Source organism: Microtus pennsylvanicus, chromosome 3, assembly GCF_037038515.1.
Source record: "Microtus pennsylvanicus isolate mMicPen1 chromosome 3, mMicPen1.hap1, whole genome shotgun sequence".
Taxonomy (NCBI): domain Eukaryota; kingdom Metazoa; phylum Chordata; class Mammalia; order Rodentia; family Cricetidae; genus Microtus; species Microtus pennsylvanicus.
In genome coordinates this window covers 347,728-370,710 of record NC_134581.1, presented here as the reverse complement: position 1 = coordinate 370,710, position 22,983 = coordinate 347,728, and the positions used below count along the sequence as shown (strand labels likewise).

The following is a 22,983-nucleotide window of genomic DNA, read 5'->3' as shown; positions in this document are numbered from 1 at the left end:
ACGGTGGCATAGACATTATGTGAGTCACTAACCACTCTCTGATTGGATTTAAGGCTCATTTCATGAGATGGAACCCATACCTGATATTGTTCGGGTGGCGATGAACCTTGGACTGGATATGCCATAGACATAAGGTAAAATAAAGTATTGTTCTCCTTAAGGAACATAGCAATAAAACAACTAATGACATTCTTCTGTACCCATAGATCAGTGCCTCACTCAGCCATCAGAGACTCTGCTTCTTACAGCAGATAAGAACTAAGGAAAAGACTCACAACTAGACAACGCACAAAAAGATCTTAAAATATTCAGCCTTAAATGGAACTTCACCAAACCCCTTTCCTCAGGGCCCAGGGAGCTATTTGGGAGAGGAAAGGGAAAGATTTTAAGAGCCAGAGGGGGTAGATGACTCCAAGGAAACGATTTCTTTCACACAACAGGATTGATGCAGCTATTACCTTATAGTCTGTGGTAGTATCCACAGGACTTCACAGGTTCAAGCCAGATGGGGTTCTACCACTGAGAAGGGAAAGTGGACACAGTCTCCCACCCCTAACTAAAAAGTTATGTGCAGTTGACACCTGTTTTCAAAGGAAAACCTAGTGTTATCCAAAGGAGTTTCACTGGGTATAATAGTCACAGTTCAGGGCAGAGTCAGAATTCAGCAGAAGATGGCCAACATAAAATGAATTCAATGGTATTTTTGGAGATTTTTTTAAAAAAATTTCATATTGCTTTGTTTGGGCATTTTTAGTTTTATTGGTCTTTTGTCTATGTATTATTTCTTCCAATCTCATGTTTTTTGGGTTTTGTTGTCCATGTGTGTTTCTTGTGTTTTTAATTTTAAAACAATTCTGTTTTGTTTGCCTGTTTGGAAAGGGGAAGGTGGTAAAAGTCTGGGAAGAGTTGAGGAGAAGAAACTATAATCAGAATCAATTAAAAAACAAACAAACAAAAAAGACCATTTAAACTTTTAAAAAAAGTGTTCATGGGCTGGGAAGGAAGGGACCTGCCTTATTTTTAAATCAGTTCCAACACTTTGCATTCTTGCTAGCCTAGCATGAGAGTTCCAGTGAGGATGGCGGGATCCTAGAGTACAAAGGGCTGAGAGTGTGCTATATTTAATTATGGCAGTATTGAAGGGAGTATGCAGCTGTCATCACACTTATTGAATTATACACCAAAATGGGTACAAATAAAAAAACAGAAACATTGAAACATGGCTAACTGAAGAATTGTTGGGAACTAGGGGTATTAAAAACAAACAACTTTGTTTTCAAGGGCCAGAAAATGCTTCTTTTCTCCCTTTGTTTTTCTACAGGGTCTAGAAATCTAAGTGAAGGCACTTTTTAAAACAGTTTTTAAAATTACCTTTCAAAAATCTTGTTCAGTAGTGTTTCTACCAAAATCTCCCAATATTTCTAAAATCTCCACAACTTCCTAGGAGATACTACAGTTTGATAATTTCACTTTCTTAGTTTCTTCTCCACAGAGTGGTCATTTGGTAGCTGGAGTTTCTTGTTAAGTCTCTGCCCTGTGCTTTGTTTTAACTCCAATTTCCACTGCACTGAGTATCTCATGCTGGTGGCTTTGGTGAGGCTTCGGTGAACACACATGTCTAGTTTGACTAGTCTTAAGCCTGTAGCATCTTGTCATATCAACGGTGAGAAAGCAGTCTGAGTTTTGTCCTCACTATTTAGCCATGTATGATAGTGGGTTCCTTTACTTGCAGTTAGATTACCAGACCTTGCTTCTCCTTTTGATGTTCTGTGTAGTTCTAGGAAGAAATGTTTGTGTGCACTATAGTGTGGTCCATGGAGGCACCCATGGGCAGATAATAACCCCAGTATGACAAAAGTTGGTATGGTTTTGTAGTCATAAAACATCTGTAGAAATGCTTTGAAAATTCTCTACGCAGATCTAGATAAGATGCCAGCTGAGTCATCTCCCCAGCAAGTTTACCACTCAAGAATGGCATGAGCTCAGAACTATGAAACCTCTTTGTGCCTCAGCTCTCTTTGTTAGAATGATACCTGTGTGCTTTGCAGCCATAATTCATATTTCTCACTATTCATGAGAAATAAATGAGTTGGGACTATAGTCCAACATGTGTGTATCAAGTGACTAAGGTAACATGAAAATTATGTTACTCAAAACCTGTAGTAGTAAAAAGTTTCTGCAACCCGATAAGCCTCTCCACTGATACATTAATCCAAATCAGACCAAATCAAACCAAATTAGAAAAAAAAACAGGTTTACTGGATACCAATGCTTCTGGGTGGCCCTTCAGCCCCCAAGAGAGGAGCCGGGAAAGAAAGACTGGAAAACCACGTGTTTGTTCTCTGGGATATAATTTAAATACCCTATGGGAGTGGTCTTGAGCATCTCTGGGGAGCGGTCATCCTCTGGTGGGTTTTCTCAGAGGTGGAGTCTGGACTGAGGCAACTCACAGGGGAGGGGGCTTGTGATGGAACTTCCACTCAAACATTCCAGACTCTTTGGGTAGATGGATGCCTGGGACTGGGGTGATATAACCAAACAAGTAGCTTTTCAGTCACTATAAAAAGTATTGCACTTGCTTTAGCTCTTTATAATCCAGTTAAGGTCGATGTTCAATTTTATCTCTCTGTACTCCATCTCAAGGCCTTCTACTTCTAGCAGGGCTATCTTGAGATATCATCAACCATGTGTTTATGTCTCACTGAATCTAGAGATAAAAACTCCCCTGAAGTATGAGGAGTGAAGTAGTAACTGTTGGAACACATAATTCCATCTGCCATGGAACAGACCTTCTGGTGGTTCTGAATTTGTTGGATAGATAGAGCTTCTGAATATACATCTTACAAATGAGTGGTTGGATTAATGATGCATAGACAGACAGATATATGAATACATTTGTGTTTGACTTTTGAGTACCTGTACCAGGACCCATGTTTATCTGCTCCCTAATGTAATTTGCATGACTACCTCATACAAGGATAAACCCTATTAGCTCCTGACTGGGAAATCAATTAACCCTCTTTTGGAAACTTTCCCTCCTTCTACCACATGAAGTTCTATGTATGTTAGAGGCCCTTGCTTTGTTGGGAAAACTTTCCATTCTATTGGCCCAGATGGGCATGTTTTCTGAATTCCTCAGAACTTGCATTTGGTGTTCCATATGTTCATTTGGAACAAAGTACACTATACTAGTATTTAACATATAGCATGAGTCACTTGATACACACAGGTTAGCATATAGTCCCAACTCATTTATTTCTCATGAATAATGAGAAATATGAATCATAGGTACAAAACATACATTTCATTCTAACAAAGAGGTTTCATAGTTCTGAGTTCATGCCATTGAGTGGTGGAGTGAGAGATTGAGAGGCTGGATATTGACATACAAAAGAGTTCCACAATATCCCAGAATGGAGTACAACAGAGTTTTATTTACTTGGGGGATAAACTCACAAAAGAGTAGCAACCCATAGTCCTCTCCATGTCTGGGACCTGGAACTGAATCCAGCAGCCAAGAGGTCCATGCACACTTAGCATCTGCATGATGATAAGACATATAGTACATGATGATAAGACATGATAGTACATGAGACCACACCCAAAGTGGGCCAGTATCTTAAAGGCTATTGAATGTAGGAGTTCCCACAGCAGCTGATGAGATGGCTCAGCTGGGAAAGTGTTTGTCATGTAAATGTAAAGACCTGAGTTTGGATCTTCGTCACCAACATAAAAAGCTAAGTGTGGTGGCATAAACCTATAACCCCAGCATCGAGAAGCTAGAAATAGACAGATCCCTTGAGCTCACTGGACAGTCAGTCTAGTCAAACATGTGAACTCCAGGTCCAGAAAAAATCCCTGTCAGAAAAAGTAAAGTGGAGATCAATTAAAGAAGACACAAGGCATCAGTCTCTGCCCTTCATACACATACACAAGCATGTGCATAATCACCCCCTACATCATGTGTGCGTACACACACACACACACACACACACACACACACACACACGATGGGTTCTGAATCCAGTCATCCAGTAGTAAGTATAAGCTCTTATTGCTATAAACTGAAGTTCCCAGAAAAGAAGCCATACTTACATTAAAGGTTTTATCTACAAGACTGATTGGTTAGAATTTCATATTTGTAGAGAGTTAGAATGTTTCAGATCTAGAGTCATATCACCTTGACTCATCTTTAGTCCCCTTAATATTAATTAATTGCCCATCTCTGTGTCTGACATAATATTCTTGTGACTATCGGGTGAGAAACATTTTGGACTTTATTCACAGATCACTAGATCCACCAGCCTGTAAGCACCTGAGACCTTATAGCAGAGTTTTTCCTACTTTACTCTAAGCTGTCTCTGTGACATTCCCACCAAAATATTTCAAAAGAGCCTCCACTTGTGACTTAATTTTTTTCTCTAACTATAAAAGCCTCATTAAATCATTTGCTCTCTGAAACACGTTATTTATGAAGACATGAACCCATGAACTTGGGCCACGGTCACTCATATTTGTCTGCAGAATAAATTATAGACAAGTCCCTTAGAGATAAGAATTGTGTTTTACATTGAAGTAGGCACAAAGGGAAAGTCATTTAGCCAGTGTGAATAAGCTGAATCAAATACACTACAGATGAAAACAGTGTATTATTAGTCAGGGTTCTCTAGAGATGCAAACCCTTAGGATTGAATCAGTTTATGTTAAAATAGTATCAGTTGTCTCAACTGTGAGTGCTTTGAACCTTGTAGTTTCTCAGTCCGTGAGGCTATAAGCAGGTCCTGGAGAGCTGCCGGTCCTTAGTCAAGAATGGAAGCCTATGTATGCTGATTCTAATATCAGTGAAAGAATCCGCAGCTGTTAGAGTAGTTCAACGGTGCTGTCTCAATGCTGGAGACGTCATCAACCTGTTAGCTGCTCAGTCCACAGGTCTCACTCTGGCACCAAAACCTGGAAGGGTCCTGGAGAGCCATTGGCTCTTAGTCCATGAGGGAAGCCTGGGAAAACTGGTCCTGATATGGGCAGCAGCAACAGGGTAAATTACTTCAGCAGAAAGAAAGGAAAGCCAAAAAAACAAAAACAAAAACAAAACAAAACAAAACAAAAAAACAAAGGCAAATAGTATGGCTTCTTCCATGGTCTTTTAACATATCTGAGCTGCTACCAGGAGGTTTCAGCACACTTCGGGTTGGTCTTCCCACATCAATTAAGGAAATAAGAACACTTTTTTCAACTGATGTACCGTACTCAGTGATTCTAGTTTCTGAAAAGTTTATGTTAAAAGAAACTATCACAGATAGTTAAATATCTGTCTAGCTATTATTTAATACTACTTGTATCTCTTGGTATTTTATTAGATGTTGGTCCCTGAGTTATAGTTTGAATCTAAAATGTAGGGATAAGTCCCACCCCTTAGGGGGCGTATTCGCCTTGGGCTAATGTCTGCCTATAAATTTGGCGAGCATGCTCCGAGCTGTCTCTTCTACTTCCTGGTCTCCGCGGGAACGGTGGTTCTGTAAGTCTATTTCTACATTAAAACCATATATATTTTTACAAACTGTCTGCATTCGTTTACGCCGCAACACTAAAATGTCACTCACAGGCTTATTTCTCTGAGCACTCGGTCTTTAGCTAGTGATGCTGCTTTAGGAGGTTGTGGAACTTTGGGGACTAGGTGGCACCTGTGGATGGCTAGAGGTAGATCTGGAAGGTCATATCTCCCTCTAGCTCCAGCTGCAGCTTTGTCTCCTGATTGGTAATGTAAATTCTGCCGTGACTTCTCCACTATGAGACAGAAGAAATCCTTCATTTCTTAAGAGGTTTCTGTCAGGTATTCTATCACATAGATAAGAAAAGTCTAAAACATCCAACAGCTCACTAGGTACCTTATAGTAAAAATTAAGTTCTCTTATTTCTAGTCTCTTTCTTCCTCTTTGTTCCTCTTTCTTTCCCCTCCCCTTATGCATATCTAATAATCCCTTGGTGAATCATTGACCTGTCCAATTAGTAAGTATCAGAGATTGTAACATACAGTTGGAACTATTTCCATCAATATTAGATGAGTGTGTCTGGTGTCCAGCATCTCACTAGGTCCCTGGGGATGTCAAAACATAGGGAAGATATATTCCCAGCCCTGGGAAGCTATGTCAGAGTGGAATTCAACCTAAACTTTACATTGCTTGAACTCTGCACTTTACATAGAAACTACTAAGTTTTTCTTAATTGACTTCATGGCAGTTTTAGGAAAGAAATATCTGTTGCAATTATAGAGGAGAAAACTAGGGTCCAGCAAGGCTGACTCAGTGATTGTCCTGAGGTCATGCAACTAAGCAACCACAGCTGAAATGTAAGCTCATGTCTTCATGAATTGTGAAAACCTTTGCTGTTTTTGTCCTCATCATCTTCAGTTGGGCAAATTTGCTGTTCTCATCTTTTCCTTAAGGGGAAATTCCCATATCATTTTTCTGCCAGCCTGACCATGGGTCAACGCAATAATTAATGAGAAGTTGTCACCCCCACCTCACATCAAAAATGAGCAATGCCAAATGGGTAAAGAGCCTGCAAGATAGCTGCTGAATGTCAGCAATATCCATCCCCAGATAACTCAACTGAGAACTGAGTATGCTCAGTAAATAACAAAAAGGAAGAACTGTAACAAGTTGATATCTTTCTGAAAACTTGCAAAACCTGAGAAGCTAGCCTGTTTAAAACAGGAAGCTGTGTTATTTACTACCTGACTCGTGTATGTGATGGAACGTTATCTCCGTCTTACCATCAGTGAGACCTAAGCTACTACTGGACTCATAAAAGGCTTAGCAGAAAATCATCAGGTATCGTTTCTGCTCTTTGTTCTCTTCTGGACGAGAAATACTGAAATTCGATAACCATTTTATTAGAAGATGTTTTCATGTAGGTTGTCAGAGCTCTAGAAGGAAAAACGGATATATTAGTCCAGGTAGGTGAAAGAAATGGATTCCAGAAGCCCTCTTGCTTCCAAGAGAGTGGTGTAAAGTGATTTAAAGGTAACGTGAGGTAGAGTGAAAAAAGATTTTGTAATATATTTCCATTTTCTTCTTGCTTCTCCCTTTCCTATCCTTCAACCTCCCACCTATATATGACACCCTTATCCGTTGTGTTCATCTGAACATGAACTTTATGACCACTCATGCTACATTATTTGTTACCAGCCTGTACTTCTTATAAATTATAAACCATGGAGAATAGCCTCATTCCCAAACTGTTACACCTAGTAGTTAGTGTTTATCGATACTGACTTGTAAGATCATCATAAAAATGTAATCTATTGTGTGCATGCATGTGTATTAGCATGTAATATATTCATGTATTTGTGTGTATAGAAAGTAATTTTGTATTTAAATTCATAGTTAAAGTTTTCATTGAAAATTCACTCTAAGTCAGGCTGCTAGATGGATTGGTTGATGATTGCCTCAATGTCTTCTTGCTGTGTGGATCAGGTTGGCTGGCTGTTGTTTGTAGATCTTTGTAAGAGGGTAGAGACAAAAACAACCTCATTTAATCTTCTGAAAAACCCTAATTTGGCTGAGGTTAGAAGTTAAATGGCTTTGGTGGGTGCTTTGAGAGAAGGTAATGACTTTCAGTAAGTAGATCGGGACTAGAGTAGTGATTCTCAACCTGTGGGTCGCAACCCCTTTGGGAATTGTGTATCAGACATCCTGCATATCAGATATTTATATTACAATAGTATTTGTAGATATTTAAAGATATTTATATTCATAACAGTAGAAAATTACAGTTATGAAGTAGCAACAAAATAATCTATGGTTCGGGTCTCAACATGAGGGACTGTATTAAAGGGTGACAGCATTAGCAAGGTTGAGAACCACTGGGCTAGCGGATCATTTTACCCCTTTCAGAAGATGATAATGGTTACACTGAAACCTGCCACTGAGTAATTTCTCCTGGCATAAGAAATGTGGGCACTCTATGACTCAATGAGAAAGGAGAAAATATACTCAGTAGAATATACTAAGAACAGTCAATGCACAGGAAAGGAAATATAGTTATTAATAATTACAGTTTAAAAATCCTTCAGTAATTAATGAGATGGTAATTACAACAATAAGACAACTCTATATCCACTTGGTTGGCTCAGTAATTTACTTTAGTTCTTTTCCATGTTAGTAGATGCTTTTTAAAAACTGGAACCACCATCTACACTGCTATGAATTTATAATTGTCATGTTTCCTGGAAGCAATTTGACAAAATGCATCAAGAGTTTTGGAGACACTAATATTAGAGTTTGAAAATGTGCCTTGGGTATATAGCTTAGGAAAATAAGTTTTAAAACAGACAGAGATGTTTGTTGCTGTATTGTTTATAAAAGGGCAAATTGGGAACAACTTCTTTCAGCTAGTTTCAGGAGAGGCTCCAAAGCTACAGAAACACTATCTTGAAAAAAACAAAAACAAACAAAAAAAGATTATGATTAATTAATTATGAATATTTACTCACTATGTTGACACCACTAAAAATTATATTTTAAGTCATTTTAAACCATAAGAGATCAGCATGTTGAATCTAAGTAACAGAAAACAATATCTTGTGCAATATAATTGCAAGGCAATATAATTGTGCTGTCAATTATAATGTGCGTGGCACATAGAGTGTTTCTTAGTATGCTTACTAGAAACACTTGGGCTTAGAAAGCAAAATATACTGGCAATGTTTGGTCATACTGATGACATTATTTTGGCAGCACAGATATCTTTTCCCTATAAGAATATATTTTTCATGACCATCTTGTTCACCTAAATAACATCAGTCTGTATTAAAGCTATCAGCTATATTAGAAACCCCTGCTATGAAAAGACAATGGCCAACCTTAATCCTTAAGGAATGAAGTTGGTAAAAGTCCTTGGCAGATGCCTTCATCTTGTCTCTTTTCTCGCTTTCTCATTCCCTCCCCACACCCTCACACTGCACCATTTACCTTACCCACAATGTAACTTATCTTCCTGACCCACGTACAAACCTGTTTCCATTACTTTTTTTGAAGTTTTAGTTAGAAATATGAACTATAATTCTTCATCTTGGCTAAGGATATAGCTCAGTGGTAGAGTTCTTATCATGTTCTATGCCCTGAATTCCATTCCCAACACTGAACAAAAATTCTTGACCCTTACTAACTTTAATTTCCAGAAAAATGAGGAAACTCACTATTGCCTATAGTTCTTATGATTCTAATTTTTAATATGACATGCAGCATGTTTGTAGATAGATACAAACATCTATCTGTATGGGAGCAAAATTTTATCTCTAATCACACTTTTTTAAATTATTTTTTTATTGAAAAGAAAAATATTTACGCCTCCTCCCAGCTTCCCATTTCCCTCTCCCTCCTCCCTCTCTTTTCCCCCTTCCCCCCTCCTCTCCCCCTCCCTCTCCAGTCTGAAGAGCAGTCAGTGTTCCCTGCCCTGTGGAAAGTCCAAAGTCCTCCCCCCTCCATCCTGGTCTAGGAAGGTGAACATCCAAAATGGCTAGGCTCCCACAAAGCCAGAACAGGAAGTAGGATCAAAACCAAGTGCCATTGTCCTTGGCTTCTCAGCAGCCCTCATTGTCCGCCATATTCAGAGAGTCCGGTTTTATCCTATGCTTTTTCAGTCACAGTCCAGCTGGCCTTGATGAGCTCCCAATAGATCAGCCCCATTGTCTGCGTGGGTGGGTGCACCCCTTGTGGTCCTGACTCCTTTGCTCATATTCTCCCTCCTTCTGCTCCTCATTGGGACCTTGGGAGCTCAGTCCAGTGCTCCAGTGTGGGTCTCTGTCTCTATCTCCATCCATCGACAGATGAAGGTTCTATGGTAATAGGCAAGATATTCATCAGTATGGCTATAGGATAGGGTCATTTCAGGTTCCCTATCCTCAGCTGCCCCAGGAACTAACTGGAGACATCGCCCTGGGCACCTAGGAGCCCCTCTAGGTTCAAGTCTCTTGCCAACCCTAAGATGGCTCCCTTAATTAAGATATGTGCTTCCCTGCTCCCCTATCCAACCTTCCTTTATCCCAATCATCCCGTTTCCCCATCCTCTCCTTCTCACTTTTCTCTCCCCATCTCCCCTTACCCCCCTCCCATCCCACCCCCAAGATCCCAATTTTTTGCCCGGCAATCTTGTCTACTTCCCCTAACCAGGAGGATAGCTATATGTTTTTTGGGGGGGTTCACCTTCTTATTTAGCTTCTTTAGGATATCCAATTATAGACTCAATGACCTTTATTTATGGCTAGAAACCAATTATGAGTGAGTACATCCCATGTTCATCTTTTTGGGTCTGGGATACCTCACTCAGGATAGTGTTTTCTATTTCCATTCATTTGCATGCAAAATTCGAGAAGTCATTGCTTTTTACCGCAGCATTGTACTCTAATGTGTAGATATTCCACACTTTCTTCATCCATTCTTCCATTGAAGGACATCTAGGTTGTTTCCAGGTTCTGGCTATTACAAATAATGCTGCTATGAACATAGTTGAACAAATGCCCTTGTCATATGATCGGGCATCTCTTGGGTATATTCCCAAGAGTGGCATTGCTGGGTCCAGGGGAAGGTTGATCCCGAATTTCCTGAGAAACCGAAACACTGATTTCCAAAGTGGTTGCACAAGTTTGCATTCCCACCAGCAATGGATGAGGGTACCCCTTCCTCCAACACCTCTCCAGCAAATGCTGTCACTGGTGTTTTTGATTTTAGTCATTCTGACAGGTGTAAGATGATATCTCAAAGTTGTTTTGATTTGCATTTCCCTGATCACTAAGGAGGTTGAGCATGACCTTAAGTGTCTTTTGGCCATTTGAACTTCTTCTTTTGAGAATTCTCTGTTCAGATTAGTGCCCCATTTTTTAATTGGGTTAATTAGCATTTTAAAGTCTAGTTTCTTGAGTTCTCTATATATTTTGGAGATCAGACCTTTGTCTGTTGCGGGGTTGGTGAAGATCTTCTCCCAGTCAGTGGGTTGCCTTTTTGTCTTAGTGACAGTGTCCTTTGCTTTACAGAAGCTTCTCAGTTTCAGTAGGTCCCATTTATTCAATGTTGCCCTTAATGTCTGTGCTGCTGGGGTTATACCTAGGAAGCGATCGCCTGTGCCCATATGTTGTAGGGTACTTCCCACTTTCTCTTCTATCAGGTTCAGTGTGTTCGGACTGATATTGAGGTCTTTGATCCATTTGGACTTGAGTTTTGTGCATGGTGATAGATATGGGTCTATTTTCATTCTTCTACAGGTTGACATCCAGTTGTGCCAGCACCATTTGTTGAAGATGCTTTCTTTCTTCTATTGTATACTTTTAGCTCCTTTATCGAAAATGAGGTGTTCATAGGTTTGTGGGTTAAAATCCGGGTCTTCTATACGATTCCATTGGTTGACTTCTCTGTTTTTATGCTAATACCACACTGTTTTCATTACTATAGCTCTGTAATAGAGTTTGAAGTCAGGGATGGTAGTTCCTTTATTAATCACACTTTTTAAATGATCACAGAGCTCAATAATTTGTGTAAAGCTCCTTAACATTACATTCTCGAGTACAAAAATATTAAAAAATTTTTAGGTATATAATATTCTTTCCACATGGATGATTTACATCTTGTTTTTAAGAAATAAGTGGGGGTCTGGAGAGATGGCTCAGAGGTTAAGAGCACTAGCTACTCTTCCAGAGGTCCTGAGTTCAATTCCCAGCAACCACATAGTGGCTCACAACCATCTATAATGAGATCTGGTGCCTCTTCTGGTGTATATATGTTAACAGAACATTGTATGCATAATAAATTTAAAAAAAGAAATAAGAGGGATGGAAGAGTTATTCTTTCCTTGGAGGAAGATAATTTCGTTTGGATTGGATGGTTTTCAAGGGTCTTTAACAAACTATGTAGTTGGGGCTAGAGAGGTGGCTCAGCACTTAAGAGCACCCGTTGCTTTTCCAGAGGACCTGGGTTCAATTCCTGGCAACCATATAGCAGTCCACAACTGTCTGTAACTCCAGCTCCAGGGGACCTGTCAATCTCACACAGACATACATGCAAGCAAAATATCAATAAAATAAGCAAATAATTAAACTAGTTTTTAAAAACCCGCAAACTATGTAGTCATGGCTGGAACATTGATTTTTTTTTAATTGGTGATGACAGAATGTGCAACTGTGGTCCCATAGGATCGTGAGGGACCCAAAAATTTCGTTCATTTAGTGATTCCATAGCTTTTACAATGCCATAGCACAGTATACTGCCAGTATGGACAGAGATGCTGTGCAAAGAAGCCTATTGTGTTGCCAGTCCTGTAGAAGCCTAACATGGGATCGAGGATGTATCTTTGTGTCTTGGTATTTGCCTAACACTGAATGTCTTGGATTCAGTCTCCAGAACTACATAAGTAAACAAACAAATTACAAACTAATTTTTAAAAAATATAACAATCATGTTGAAATCTACACAGGTCAGGGAACCCTGATTGCTCTTCTAGCTGATGAGGGAGGGGGACTTGATCGGGGGAGGGGGAGGGAAATGGGAGGCGGTGGCGGGGAGGAGGCAGAAATCTTTAATAAATAAATAAATAAATAAAAATAAATAAATTAAGTGTATTAAATGCAAAAAAAATCACAGAAATAAAAATCACTCACAGAAAAGCTGAAGGCAACTTATAAACAAGAAAAAAAAAGAAATCTACAGTATTTGATAATGAAGTAGATCTCTAGGTGAGCGGTTTATATAGTTTCTGTACTATGTTTTAATTATTATTTTAGAGTAGGCATTTAAAAATTATGCTTAGATTGTGAACTCAACTTGTGAGATACAATTGATACTTTGTTTCAGCTGAAAACCAGACCGTTAGAAGAACACAATTAAAGCTAAAGACTTGCTTAGATCTATGGAGCAAATAATCAGATCAACAGTCAGAAGAACTGACAGATGATAAATCCATTAAAATCCTTAAAATCTTTGATGTTGCAACATATTTTATGAGACTGGAGATATGGATCGGCATTTAATAGTGCTTGTTGCTCTTGCAGAAGACCTGGGTTTGATTCCCAGCATCCTTGTGGCAGGTCACCACTACCTGTAACAGTAGTTCCAGGGAATCTCAAGTCCTCTTCTGACCTCCTCAGGTTCCTGTACATATGCAGTACACATAAAGTCATGAAAGTGCACACACACATAAAATGATAACACATAAGTTTGTTTGAAAAAGAAAAATGTATCTTGTGAATTTTCATATGCTTGTGCACATGATTGTTACATCTGAGGCATGTTTATACTTCATGTTGTTCACATGGCAGATGCAGGTGAGTCCTGTGCACATAAATTAAAACTGGCAAATGAGCTCAAACACTTTATAATTCATGTGACTTAAATAAAAAATACATTTGACCAATAAATTTCCAAGTAAGAAAAACACTAAAGATATCCTTAAATTATTAGCATATATTTTGCCTAGGCTAATAGGCCAGTCTGGATTGAATGAATTTACCTATTAGATATTTAACTTAAAATATATATTATTTTCCATATGTCAAGTGTATCAACTTTTGGAGTTCTCCTTTGGTGAAGAAATAAATTAAGTACTGGCTATATTTGCATACTCTGTTTACAAGAAAAGTCTAAAATAGTTGTTAAAAGTAAATAAACTAGGTAAATTTTTTTTGAGACAGGGTTTCTCTGTAGCTTTTGAGCCTGTCCTGGAACTAGCTCTTGTAGACCAGGCTGGCCTCAAACTCACAGATATCCTCCTGCCTCTGCCTCCCGAGTGCTGGGATTAAAGGCGTGTGCCACCACCGCCTGGCTAAACTAGATAAATTTAAATGTAAAGGTTTTTAAATGTACTTTTCATGTAATTTAAAATAAAGTTATGAAACAGGAGTTATTTTTAAGTAAATTAAGATGCAAAGTTATCATTCCTAAATATGAATTATAAATTCTACCAGAAGAACATATATCTGGGTCTATAAGTAAATATAGCTGATTATAGTGCTAAATTATTGATATATGGCACACAATTTAAAATTACTTTCTTCCTGTACTTTTATTATAAATTGGGATTATTAAAAACTTAAAATTCATCTTAATATAAGCATTTCCACATGCAAAAATTTAAAAATGTGACTTTAATAGAAAAGCAGTTTTTAATGGTTATGAAATATATTCTTTTATTGAAAGATAATTCTGTCTACTTTGGAGATTTCTTAAAGCATTACTTCAAAACTTAAAATTAGGGAAAGAAAACAATTCAGAGAGGAATCAATAAATAATTATGAAAATACAAAACTCAATGCACGAGAGAATGTATTTTAGATGAGAACATTTCTTTGCAAAGTAAAAAAAATACATAAATTAATTTTAAGATAATAGTTTGCTCTAAAGAATAATTTAAAAGAACATATGACAAAACCATGGGTTCCAAAAACTAAACAGTATCTTCAAAAGATTGTAATTTGTAGGCCCTGGAATTTCTCGTTGTGTTCCTGGTGTCTGGAGATACTCCAAAACTTATTTGTTCAGATATTGTCACCTCTCAACTAAAAGAACCTTTCTTTCAGACTTCAGACACAAATATGATTGGACAGGGAAAAATGAAATAGCAAGTTGATTTTGTGGCAGTTTCTTTTTGAGTCTTCCAGGTAATACCTAAATAAGGAAGAGGCCTTTCCTAGTGAGAGTTTTTGGCTCCCAGTGTGAGACACATCAGTTATCAGTAAATCTGGGGCCAAATCACTATTCACCTAGCAAGCAGGTTTATTGAAAGACAATCTGTCCAAACCATCCTTAGAGAAGTAAGCTAGGTGACCATTCCAACTTACTCATGCCCTCACACTTTTCCCTTCCTCTTACCCAGGAAAACATTAGTGGGACTCTCTGTGAATAAATGCAGCATAGATTTATTGTCATTCATGAGATTTCTGCTTGTCTGCTTTTTTTTTTTTCTTTTCTGCTGGAGTCTGTAGGAAGGCAAGCACTGGTCCTCCAGCTTCTGATCTAAAAAAATAAGTTTGTTTTAGTTTTTTTTGTTTTTTATTTTTAAAATTTTTTTATTACTTTGTAAATAATACCATTCAAAATTTCCACTTCCTCCCCTCCTCCCACCTCCCTCCCGTCCTCCCCCTCCAGTCCTGAGATAGGGCAAGGTACCCTGCCCTGTGGGAAGTCCAAGGCCCTCCCCTCCTCCATCTAGGCTTAGGAAGGTATGCATCCAAATAGGCTAAGATCCCAAAAAAGCCAGTACATGCAGTAGAGACAAATCCCAGTGCCATTATCATTGGCACCTCACTCTGCCCCAATTGTCAACCACATTCAGAGGGTCGAGTTTGATCCCATGCTCATTCAGTCCCAGTCCAGCTGGCTTTGGTGAGCTCCCATTAGCTCAGGCACACTGTCTCACTGAGTGGACAACCCCTCACGATCCTAACTTCTTTGGTCATATTCTCCCTCCTTCTGCTCTTCAACTGTACCTTGGGAGCTCAGTCCTATGCTCTGATGTTGGTTTCTGTAGAAAGTGTGGCACATCTACACATTAGAATACTACTCAGCGGAAAAACAAAACAAAACAAAACAACAATGACATCTTGAATTTTGCATGCAAATGGATGGGAATAGAAAACACTATCGTGAGTGAGATAACTCAGACCCAAAAATATGAATATGGTATGTACTCACTCATTAGTGGATTCTAGCCATAAACAAAGGACATTGAGCCTATAGTTCATGATCCCAGAGAAGCTAAGTAATAAGGTGAACCCAAAGAAAAACATATATAGATCCTCCTGGAAATTGGAAGCAGACAAGGTTGCCAGGCAAAAGTTGGGAGCATGGGGGGTGAGAGGAGAAGGGGAGAGAGAAGGGAGAAGGAAAGGATAGGGGAGAGCTTGGGGGATTGGGATGGCTGAGATGGAGGAAGGGCGGATATTGGAACGGGGAAGAAGATATCTTAATTAAGGGAGCCATTTTAGGGTTGGCAAGAGGCTTGGCTCTGGAGGGGTTCCCAGGAATCCATGGGGATGTCCTCGGCTAGGACCCTGGGCAGTGGAGGAGAGGGTGCCTGAACTGGCCTTTTCCCATAGTCAGACTGATGACTACCTTGAATATCACCCTAGAACCTTTGTCTGGTGACAGATAAGATAAGTTGTTTTAGACAATCCCCTTCCTATACCCACTAGCTCACCATCTCTTTAGTGAAAGAGAAGCTCTTGGAATATCATTGCTTACCTTAATACCACCAGGAGCCAGAGAAAAGAGAGCCACTGAGGAAAATGCTGCTTAAATTATACTTATTTCAATGCTCAATAATCATAATAAGAATAGCTAAATCATCAATAGCTAAACTTAAAATGACTACATTAAATTACTGACAAGAGGATTGTATATATAATATATATCACATATATATTATGTATAATGGAGAGAAACTAAAACTCTATCAAACTTTTATACTTCCTTACTTGTAGTAGGAGTGGCGGGGCTGCATCCCCAGCACCCCAGCCGCCTGCTAGCTTATGCCTCAAAATAATTACACGGACACTGTATTCTTTTAAATACTGATTGGCCCATTAATTCTAGCCCTTACAGGCTAATTCTCATATCCCGATCAACCCATCTCTAATAATCTGTGTAGCATTAGTCTTACCAGGAAAGATTCTAGCCTACGTCCATCCTGGGTCAGAGCTTCATCGATCGCGTCTGTCTCAGAGAGCAGAGCTATCGCATCTGCCCAGGAGAGGGGAGCATGGCATCTCTGAGCTCACTTCCTCTTCCTCCCAGCATTCTGTTCTGTTTACTCCACCCACCTATGTTCTAACCTATCAGGGCAAGCAGTTTCTTTATTTAATTAACCAATGACCTTCCTCCATCACTTACTAGAAAATTTCAGATAAATAACTGATTCAGTAAGTATCAGTTTCCCCATTAAGTGTTTTGGACATGTTAATCAAAAGACCCAAGAAAAGTGGTTATCATTAGTAATACCATAAACATTTTGCAATTTATATGAAGGTAGTGATTTTGAAAGTCATAATATATAAAATAAAAAATTTTAAATATGTTAAAATATTCAGTAGTAATAATAATTACATGCATGAATGGGTCATATAATTATTATTCTTTTCATTCCTCTGTTCAAAACTTTGAATTTCCTCCTTCAATTACTTTCAGAAATTATATTCCCATTCTTTGCCACCAGCCACAGCATTTCTGTTTCCTTTTCTATCATGAATCATGATGACTTTGAGAACTGCAGAATTTCTCATCCTGATCCCTACTAGGATCATTTCAGATATAAATATAAATATTTTAAAATATATACTAAACAAGTTTTAACATGAGTTTCTTAATTGAATAATCAACTGGTATGTTTCACACAGTTATTTTTTAAATTTTTTTCTATTACAGAGACCAGTGAATGGCATTCCACATAAATAAAACCGAGAGCATGGCTGAAAGCTTTGAGACCACACCCTATGATTATGAGTTGGCAACACCCTGTGAAAAAGTCAGCATCAAGGAGCTGGGGTCATGGCTCCTACCTCCACTGTACTCCCTGGTATTCATCATTGGCCTCCTAGGCAACATGGTGGTTGTGTTGATCCTCATAAAGTACAGGAAGCTCCAAATTATGGCTAATATCTACCTGCTCAACTTGGCAATTTCTGACCTGCTCTTTCTCTTCACTGTTCCATTCTGGATTCATTATGTTATGTGGAATGAATGGGGTTTTGGCCATCACATGTGTAAAGTGATCTCTGGGTTTTATTACCTTGCCTTGTACAGTGAGATCTTTTTCATCATCCTGCTGACAATTGATAGGTACCTGGCCATTGTTCATGCTGTGTTTGCCCTGAGAACCCGGACTGTGACTTTTGCTACCATCACCAGCATCATCACCTGGGGACTGGCAGGGCTGGCCGCATTCCCTGAATTTATCTTCTATGAGTCCCAAGGCAACGATGGAGAACATTTCTGCGGTCCCCATTACCCAGACGGTGAAGAAGACAGCTGGAAGCGTTTCCATGCTTTGAGAATGAATATCTTTGGTCTAGCTCTCCCTCTCCTCATTATGGTTATCTGCTACTCAGGAATCATTAAAACTCTGCTGAGATGCCCCAATAAAAAAAAGCACAAGGCCATCCGGCTTATTTTTGTTGTCATGATAGTCTTTTTTATTTTTTGGACCCCGTACAACCTGGTTCTTCTTCTCCATGCTTTTCACAACACATTTTTGGAGAACAGCTGTCAACAGAGCAAACACCTGGACCTGGCCATGCAGGTGACTGAGGTGATTGCCTACACCCACTGCTGTATCAACCCAATCATCTATGCCTTTGTTGGCGAGAGGTTCCGGAAACACCTTTGGCTTTTTTTCCACCGACACGTGGCAATCTACCTGGGGAAATATATTCCATTCCTTCCTGGTGAGAAAATGGAAAGAACCAGTTCTATTTCCCCATCAACTGGGGAGCAAGAAATCTCTGTGGTGTTTTAGTTGGGCAGAGAAAACTTGCCCAGATTATATGAACTGGGGAATGAAGCAAACACATGAAGTCAATCACAATGATCTTTAATTCAATCATTTGTACTGTCCATGTAGCACTGATGATCTCAAAGACCTTAAAGCACACATAGTGACTTCAGTATATCTTCATGTACCCTGTGGTCATGACCAGAGGTCATGTGCTGGCCATTTGACAATTCATCAAACGTGAAAACAATAGCTATTCTTGAGTCTTTGAAGAGTTGCATATATTCTGATTTACATAAGTGTTAAATACTCTATTTAGCATCAGTAGGTAGGTTTAAAAAATTTAAACTTCTACTTTACCCATCTTTTGACATCAGTGAAATATTTCACAAAATGCATTTACTTTATTCCCTAATGTAAGTAGTTTCTTTTTCTCTTGAATGATTTTTCTCTTAGTTATCATTATTATTTGTGTAAGGACAATTACTCTTGCAGAAGACTGGATGTTGTATCTTGTTTAATTATTCTTAAAAGTCAAATGAATTCCTATTCATGTCAGGTGATCATATTTTTCATTAGTGACTGAGAACATTCTGGAAGGAACACATTGTCCTCCTAAATGTCAATTTCACATTGGAGCCATACGTATTGAGGAGTCCAGGTGTGGTACTCTAGTTCAATTCCTCTAAACTTGACATCATAAGTACCTGGAGGGTATTTTAATCCATGAATATATAATTCCAATTGTAGAAGAAGAGTAGAGATTTGGAGATAGGCATCAAAAGTAACAAATACATTAAGTTGGAAGAAAAATCCTTTTTCACCTGGCCTCACATACCAAGAAGATCAAATACAAGAAAAGTTCATGATATTACACAGGGGAAAGTTGGTGCTATGCAAATAACCTATGAATAATCAGAATTCAGATAGTACAGTGCTTTTGAATGTCTGTCTTTTTCCAGATCATTAGTCCTCTTCTATAGATCTCAGGAACATCTTTTTATCTTTTATCTATCTATTACTATCATTATCTATATGTTCCTGGTTAGATTCATTATTCTGGCACAAGAGAATCTAGAAATTTCAGGAGGTGCTCTCTGGATTCATATGTACACCCATAACACCCATGAGCTTATGATTCATGTTTGAAGAGAGACTTGAGCATCAACAACAGGTTCCCAGGTGATGGTCATGATACTTGTCAAATGACCACATTTTTAGAATTGTTGTAACTATGATGCATTCAGAGATGTGACAACTGTCCTGAGGATTTCACAAGTGCTATGGGAGGGATATATGAGCCGTTTACATGGTCATCTGCCATAATGATCAGCCTATATGATAGGCTAGTCCATCTGAAACTCGTTAGTGTAGTAAGAACTTCTAGCCTATTAGTTTTATTCAGTTGAGCTTTGCTTGAGTGTCTGTATTTAGCACCCTGAACTAGAAACAGAGACACAAAAATGAGTGAGGAAGAAAAACAGAGTGGATATGGTTCAGGTCTCTTTTTTTCATTCCTTTTTCCCTGTTTATAGCTTTTTGGGAAAGTAAGTTTTATGGTTTTCCTTAACTTGTAATATGAGACTTTTCTACTGGGTGTAATTTCATAATTATTTTGAAGTAGATTGCTTAATAGTGATGCTATTGGAGATACTGATACTCCATCGTAGGAAGGAATCCACAGTCACAAGACACTCCTCTTGGATTTCAACCATTACTCTCTCTTGCTCCAACTTGCACATGGTCTTGGGAGATGCTAAATATATATAATTATGGAGTTCCATGAGGTCATCATTCATGATGAGATGAAACTTTGTGATGATATAGCTGTTTGGGATAACCCTCACTCTTTAAAGTGTACTCTCAATAATGCTCTATAAGTATGTTCAATAAACTCATTAATTTGCTAATCTTAACTTTGGTGGAATCATTTATTTGCTCTATGATTTGGTCCCTGTCTGGGGTAACTACATATTTGTTCAAGAAAAATTAGTGGGGCTAGAGAGATGGCTCAGTGGTTAAGAGTATTGCCTGCTCTTCCAAAGGTTCTGAGTTCAATTCCCAGCAACCACATGGTGGCTCACAACCATCTGTAATGAGGTCTGGTGCCCTCTTCTGGCCTGCAGACATACACACAGACAGAATACTGTATACATAAAAAATAAATAAATATTTAAAAAGAAAAAGAAAAATTAGTGCAACAGTTTACCTTTTTCTAAAAAAGATGTATACAATATGACATAAACCTGTTAGTTGTTCTCCTAACACCTCTATATTAAGTTACAGGGATGGGATGTTAAAAAAACGCTTTGGGTTAAGTAAGGAATCCAGTGTGTATGAAAAAGCATCAACCTGGACCTCAGTAGACCTCAGTCAAATAGGATAAATAAGATAGGAACAAAGTAATCTATGCAAAGGGGTAGACACTTGATGCTATGCCTAGGTCAGAAAGGGACAGATCATTTTTGGTTGTAACTTGAGTAAAGAATGACTTTATGGAAGAAGGAACTTCTGAACAGTTCTGTGCAGAGCAAAAAGGATTTGGAAAGATTTAAACAAGGATTGGCAGAATGCTCACTCAATTCAGTGGGAAGAGGGTAAGGGCACATCATGAGTGGGCAGAAATATGGAATGAGAAGATCAGGATGGGCCATGAATTTCAGTCAAAGTATCTCAAGCTTTGCTAAGAAGGCAAGAAAGGCTAATAAAGAGTGTGTCTGATGGGGATAAAACACTCAATTCTTTGTTAAGAAGATATGACAATACATAAAAGATGAGTTGGAAACCCCAAAACTACCCAAAGAGATAAGTTAGGAAGTGAGTCAAAAATGGAGGAAAGGTAAGAATAGCACATGGTAACAAGTGTGAGAAACACCATGAGGAGAATCTGACAAACAGATAGAATGAAGAATCAAAACACTAGGTGAAATCTATGTGTGAAAAACAACAAAACAAAAAACTGTACCGTTCAGCTTTGCATTGCTACAGTGAAATATCTGCAGTAATTTATAAACATAAGAGGAAAATTGAGCTCATGCCTGGGATCTCCACATGTATGATCTTTAAATTTCAGATCTTTGGTAAGAGTGGAGAGCATGTGTTGGAGAGAATTACTTGTACTTACTATAAGCCAAGAAGATTACTGGGTCCCACAATTTCTTTTGGTGGTATACTTTGAATGACCAAAAGATATCCTATTAGACCTAACTTCCTAAAGGTCTGACTTTCAATAGTGATGTTCTGGGGACCATATGGACACACACACACACACACACACACACACACACACACACACTACTTGTAGATGTACATGCCATGCCATCTCCTATAGGAGACTTATAAAATCATTACCACTGACTGTCTTTAAGAGGAATATAGTTGGCTAAAGATATGAAAAGTGAGGTGGCTTTTTATATCTTTGGATTTTTGAGTCATGAGAACCTGTTTCTTATTAAAAATAAAGTCTCAACCCACATTGGAGCACTGGACTAAGCTCCCAAAGTCCAGTTGAAGAGTGGAAGGAATGAGAATATGAGCAAAGAGGTCAAGACCATGATGGGTTCACCCACTGAAACAGTTTACCTGAGCTTATAGAAGCTCACCAACTCCAGCTGGGAAGGAACAAGCATAGGACCAAACTAGTCCCTTTGAATGTGGTTGACAGTTGCATGGCTGGGGCAGACTCGGGGGCCACTGGCAGTAGCACCAGAATTTAGCTCTATTGCATGTACTAGCTTTGGGGGATGCTATTCTCTTTGGATGTCTACCTTGTTCAGCCTAGATATCATAGGGAGGGCCTTGGACCTTCCCCAAAGCAATGTGTCTTACCCTCTCTGAGGATTAGATGGGGGTAAGGTGGGAGGGACTGTAGAGGGAATGGGAGGAGGGGAGGGAGTGGGAACTTGAATTGGTATTTTTAAAAACTCTAATAAATTTTCAAAAAGAATTACATTAATAAATAAAAAGTTATGCATTGGTTTGAATATTGCTATGCAAACTTCTATCCTTAAGCCTTAAGGATATTAGAGGTTTCCTGGCATAAATGTACCCTCTGACCAGGAACAAGTTATTTTACTTCTTTTAGTCCTCTGCTGGATAATGTAGAAATTGGGAAAGATCATCTTTAGGCTCCTCATATCCCAAGTAGACTCAGACTTTGTTAAATAATTAGAGAGAAGGAAGAACTGAAGGCTTAAGTTTTGCAGTCTAGACCACAGAAAGAGAGAAAGCAACCAACCTTCCTCAGATCAAGTTCTTTCCTTGCCAGCATCCCTTTTTACTACAGTTGAAATAGAATGCAACACTAGAGGGCACCAACCAACGACAGTACATTGGCCACACCCAATCCTAAGCAGAGAGTGTGCTTCATGTTTCAGGAAAGGTGGGCTTTTGATAATACTACAAGAAACTCTAGAATACCTATATCTGTCTTGTCCACCTGTGCTGCAAAACACTAGGAGGTACTATTAGTATCCCCGGGAAATCGGTGATGCAGTGACAGCAGGAAAGAGT

At 38.7% G+C, this 22,983-nt stretch overlaps 1 protein-coding gene across 3 annotated transcripts; it reads left to right on the top strand.

The window, feature by feature from the left end:
* The first annotated feature begins 5,486 nt into the window (after positions 1–5,486).
* Ccr3 (C-C motif chemokine receptor 3) lies at positions 5,487–20,387 on the top strand. 3 transcript variants are annotated; one of them, XM_075964010.1, is made up of 2 exons: positions 5,487–5,515; positions 17,406–20,387. In XM_075964010.1, exon 2 carries the CDS (start codon positions 17,416–17,418, stop codon positions 18,493–18,495), a length of 1,080 nt encoding a protein of 359 aa, XP_075820125.1. In that variant the 5' UTR covers positions 5,487–5,515; positions 17,406–17,415; the 3' UTR covers positions 18,496–20,387. The 3 variants fall into 3 exon arrangements, with proteins under 3 accessions (XP_075820125.1, XP_075820124.1, XP_075820126.1); XM_075964009.1 differs by lacking the exon at positions 5,487–5,515 and adding an exon at positions 6,562–6,830; XM_075964011.1 differs by lacking the exon at positions 5,487–5,515 and adding an exon at positions 6,856–6,955.
* The last annotated feature ends 2,596 nt before the right edge of the window (positions 20,388–22,983 follow it).